General features: G+C 40.3%; 1 protein-coding gene across 1 annotated transcript; it reads left to right on the forward strand.

Annotated features, from left to right (window-relative positions):
* Window positions 1-957: 957 nt before the first annotated feature.
* Window positions 958-2,544, forward strand: nkx2.4a (NK2 homeobox 4a; the record flags this gene model as incomplete). The annotated part of the gene is made up of 2 exons (XM_080042992.1): window positions 958-1,324; window positions 1,904-2,544. The coding sequence occupies 2 exons, from the start codon at window positions 958-960 to the stop codon at window positions 2,542-2,544; spliced, it is 1,008 nt and encodes a 335-aa protein (XP_079899118.1).
* Between the last annotated feature and the right edge of the window lie 2,748 nt (window positions 2,545-5,292).

The following is a 5,292-nucleotide window of genomic DNA, read 5'->3' on the forward strand; positions in this document are numbered from 1 at the left end:
TTGTTCAGAGATTACAATGTCAGGTCAAGACTGCAGAGTGTCATTAATTCATGGTGACCAGACTCGAGGGGTTTGAGGCTTACGATATTGTCTCCAAAATTGCATTAAGTCTAAAGAAAGAACACGTTTTTTTTTTACTTCTAAGAAATGTAGAAAAGTGAGATGTCTCTTAAAGAAATGATGTCCATGATCACGAGAAATTTGTGTCAGAAAAAATTGCACATGTGCAGTCAGTTTTAGTAAAAATATAATCGAAGAAAAAAATCCTTTGTATTATATCCTTTGCCTGACCATGCATGTTATAGTATAGTGATATACTCACAGGTCGGATCCCTATCGCCGCTCCCTTTCAGCATTTTGTCATTTGGAGCTTATTTGGACTTGTCCCTCTCTGGTGGGGCAAAAATGATGCTTAAGAAGCATAAATGAGCTGGCCATACAACTTCATTGTGCCTCTTTGATGATACTCGGTGGCCCTTGTGTCTGTTCAAAGTGCTCTCAAAGTTTCTAGAAAGAGTGGAATTCCCTCCTGACGCAAAATAGTCATATGTGGTCGAATCAGCTGATGTGCAAAACATAATGGGTTATTCTCACCTGTGTATAGTGGTCAGAAAGCACAGAATCATAAAAAAAGATATGTGGCATCGTTTTATTCATGGACACAATATCATATAAAGCAAAGTGTATTTTCATGAATTATTTCCCTTAAAATGTCAATGACAATTGTTTGCTGGTTTAGGAGTTTTGCTCCGCCCCCTGTGTTTGTCGTAAACCTGGCTCCTGGCTCCAATAAACCCGGGCTAAGAGCGCCCTGGGCTCGCCTCCTTCTCCAAGGCGATCAATAGGATCTCAGGCGCACTACAAGCACTCTCTTACGTAGACATCCACCAAGGAGAGAGCCGATACAACAACACGGTTGATCTGCTCAAACACAAAAATCTACCTGCTTTCCAAATCATGTCGTTGAGCCCAAAGCACACTACGCCTTTTTCAGTGACAGATATTTTGAGCCCTATCGAGGAGACCTACAAGAAGTTTTGTGGCATGGACGGCGCAGGGAACCTAACCTCTCCACTGGGAGCCTACCGACAGCCTCAGGTGTCTCAGACCGGCATGCAACAACACTCCATGGGCCATAACGCCACCGTGGCCACCTCTTACCACATGCCGCACACCGTCTCCCAGTTCTCCCACAGCGCAATGGGGGGATACTGCAATGGAAGCATTGGGAACATGGGAGACCTCCCGTCGTACCAGGAAAGCATGCGGAATAGTGCAGCAGCAACAGGGTGGTATGGCAACCCCGATCCAAGATACTCCACAAGTAAGTTATTTACTCCATTTATTCACACTTGTCTGTTTTATTTTAGTATAAAAAAAACTATGAAATGGATATTGCAGGAAAGAAAGAGGAATACGCACAAGATATGATTCGCTTACAGTAATTACATTTATGTTTCAGTGGTAATAATATAAAGTTAAGGTAAATGATGTGCATCATTTTAAGAAATCTGTCATCTTAAATTACTATTTAAAACTGAAAAGGAGACGATTATTTCAAATCTGTCTCGACCGTTTTATCTAGGGCAATATTTAAAAGGCAGATCTAGATATTTATGATTATTAGCGTGCAACATTATTATTATTATTATTATTATTATTATTATTATTATTATTATTATTATTATTATTATTATTATTATTATTATTATTATTATTATATTCCATGTTTGATTAACTGTTTAACTGGAAAGCTTGAGCTTTCAAACTTCAATAATTAAATCCCTTTAACAGCCAGTAATCAATAAATACTACTTCAGGCGAAATAGAGTTCTCCTCTTCTGTTTATGCACGTATATGTATGTATATTTTTAAGTTTCTAGATTCATGGGACCTTCCACAGGTATGAACATGGCGGGCATGGGGAGCCTCACAGGAATGGCGGACGCCTCCAAATCCATGCCAATCCTCCATGCTGCGCCCAGGCGGAAAAGGCGCGTGCTGTTCTCGCAGGCTCAGGTCTACGAGCTGGAGAGGCGGTTCAAGCAGCAGAAATACCTGTCGGCGCCGGAGAGGGAGCACCTGGCCAGCATGATCCACCTGACCCCGACACAGGTTAAGATCTGGTTTCAGAACCACCGGTACAAGATGAAGCGCCAGGCCAAGGACAAGGCGTCGCAGCAGCAGCAGCAACAGGACGGTAACCTGTGCCAACAGCAGGCGCAGTCCCCGCGGCGCGTAGCCGTGCCAGTTCTGGTGAAGGACGGTAAACCGTGCCAGAACGGCTCCAACACGCCGACGCCGAACCAGCAGCAGGTACAACAGAGCCAGCAACAGAACGGGCCCGTAGTGGTGCTCGCGTCCTCTAACAACGGCCTCAGCCAGCATCAGAACCAGCAGGTCAACGCTATGGACCTGGAGGAGATGTCGCCCAGCCCCCCCTCACTGCACAGCCAGCTCAACATGGCCCAGATAGACACATCTGCTGTAGATTACACCAGTAACATGGTCAGCTCAAACCTCCTCTACGGCAGAACGTGGTAGGACTTAAGACAGTACTGTCACTTTCCACTTTTTCTATGTAAACCTGCGGATGAGCCCATGCAAGAACAAAAACTATCAGCATATATATATATACATATATATGTATATATATGTATATGTAAGGCTGAAAATGCGGGCCCTTTGGCATTGGAGGGGACACGGCGCACAGAGGCGCACCAGCTGATCAGGGCACATTTTCTTGACATCTCTGAGAGGGGAGTCTATTTTTGAACATTACAGAAATGGCTGCCCTTGAAAGCAATTATGTCGTTTCTGGACCTTTTGTAATCCATGTTTTGGACCTTCCTCATGATGTTTTAAACGTAGTCTATGTTGTTGAAACAAAAAGGAATGCTGCTTCACTTGAGTGCGGACTGGGGAGGGAAAGGTGGGATCAGGTTTGAAATCCACTAAGCCACCACTCCTTATTTGCGGTGATAACCTGGTATTTTATCATATTAATATTGTAAACTAATGTATTCATTTAGACTAATTAAAATAAAGTAGGGACTTGTATATTTGGCTAACACACAAGAATGCGTTTAACTGTATAATAATCGTTACTGCGTCCACTTTTATGTTTTCTCTATTCTTTTGTAAGTTAAAAAGGAACAAATGCGTGATGGCTGGTGTATATGTTTCAAAAACCAAGTGAACGTTAACAATAAATAACTTGAAGTGTGAGAGCTATTTCTGAAGAAGTAATTTTTTAAAAAAGGGATCTGTTTTTGGAGTGCATTTTCATTATGTTGTGATTGAGACCAAATTGAGCTGGAAAGCAAGGTCGATGAGGGAGCTAGCATTGTTCAGGTGACATTTTGGAGGGCTGCCTTTCATGGGGAATGCCTACAAGACTCTAGACCGGGAAATCACTCTTTTAAATAATCACTTACCAGCCGGTGTATTACTGACATTACTTTATGCTTCATTACATGCATTTATTTGTATTATTATTATTATTATTTATTTTTTCTTACAAGATATTTTAACATATTTATTTTATGGTAACCTACTTAATAGCATAGGTCTCGAGACCTTCATTTTGCCGCAATGTAATTGGTCAATTTAATTGAGAATGCGAGCTTCCATAAAATACACAGTGACTAACAATTACTGTAAGAACGTATATATTATGAATATGAATTAGGTAAATGCCTCGCATTATTATTATGCTGTATTAAAGTTAATTATGCTATTAGTATAGGCTTTATTATTATTATTATCAAGATAATTATTATTAATTATTATTCCTATTCAGAGGCCTCAGTGGTATGAGTTGTTGTTAAATCATACACAAACCACAAACAAAAGATTTCAAAATATACCTTTTAATTTAACATTGTGAATTTTAAATATTAATAATAATGATAAACCTTATTTGTATAGCACCTTTCATACAATAAATGCATCTCAATGTGCTTAAGAATATAGCAATAACATGCATGCATTACAAGAGTGCTTTACATTGAACTAAAAATGTAATAAACATAATTGGTTATTATTATGTAACTTTGTTGCAATACTGTCAAATTAAACTGTAAAACATTTCAACTTAATCCTCTCCCTTTAAAACCTTGTTATCATTCACCCAAACATATTGTATCTGAACATTTTCAAAGATGTCCCTAAAGGCAATTTACATAATGCTAGCCTTTATGTACTGGTATTCTGATTTTAAACAACAGTGATATCCAAAAAAATCCTGATTCATATGAAGGCACCCAGCTAGCAGCACATCGCCACACTTTCTTTTTCATTCACACTCACGTACTGTACACACACACACACACACACACACACACACACACACACACACACACACACACACAACACATGGCTCATTCTGATCAATCTCTTTAGTAGATGAATGATTTGTGCAAACATACTCCAAAGTGTTTAAGGTCATCACTTAGTATCAACGTTGCTTCCCCTTTGCTACTGTCCTCCAAAAGCTTTTTTTTCTTCTCTTTTTTTTACACAAGCAGTGGCTGATAATAGGATCTAACATTTCATTTCCTGTGGTCATTTAAACACCGTTTGGAAATTACTTCTCAATCCCCTTGCTGATGACACCCTGTGATGATGATGATGATGATGATGATGATGGCTATCAGTGTGTCTCAATGGAGACCTTGGAGAGCCCCCATTTCCAACCCCTTCACATACCTGGCAGCTGTATGTATATGTGTGCTATCATCCCCTACACTCGAAGGAAGCATCGGAGCCAATATGCACCTGACATTTGGAATTGAGCGCCACAACTCCATCAGAAGGGAGTTTGATAAGAGCATTAAAAAAGAAGAAATGCCTTCCGCAATATACACTTTGATACTGCAAGATGTTTTCTTCTGATAGGTTTATTTTTCCTCTAAATTGAGGGCACGAATGAGCCGTCAACAAAGATGTTTGATGATGTACCACATGAAATGCAAGTGAAGGTGAAGCCTTTCTTTTCTATTTTCAATGGCCATAGTTATGACGCACTAATAGGCTATGCTTGGTAATCACTGGCTATTGTGCCTGTTGCTTCTCTCAGTTTATTGGGGGGGGGGGGGGTTACCTCTCTCTGTAAGGATATATGAGACAGGCAGGGCACTGTAATTGGCGCTGGCATCATCATCATCATTCTTGTCTGGAAAGTTTTGCGAAGCTGCAGTTTGCTGTTACTTCCATGTATGTAGTTGCAGATTCAGCTTAAAAGTTGTCTGTGTCAACCACATCCATGCCCACACGCGAACATGCATACCT

The sequence above is a fragment of the Ammodytes marinus genome, assembly GCF_949987685.1.
Source record: "Ammodytes marinus genome assembly, chromosome: 15".
Classification (NCBI taxonomy): domain Eukaryota; kingdom Metazoa; phylum Chordata; class Actinopteri; order Uranoscopiformes; family Ammodytidae; genus Ammodytes; species Ammodytes marinus.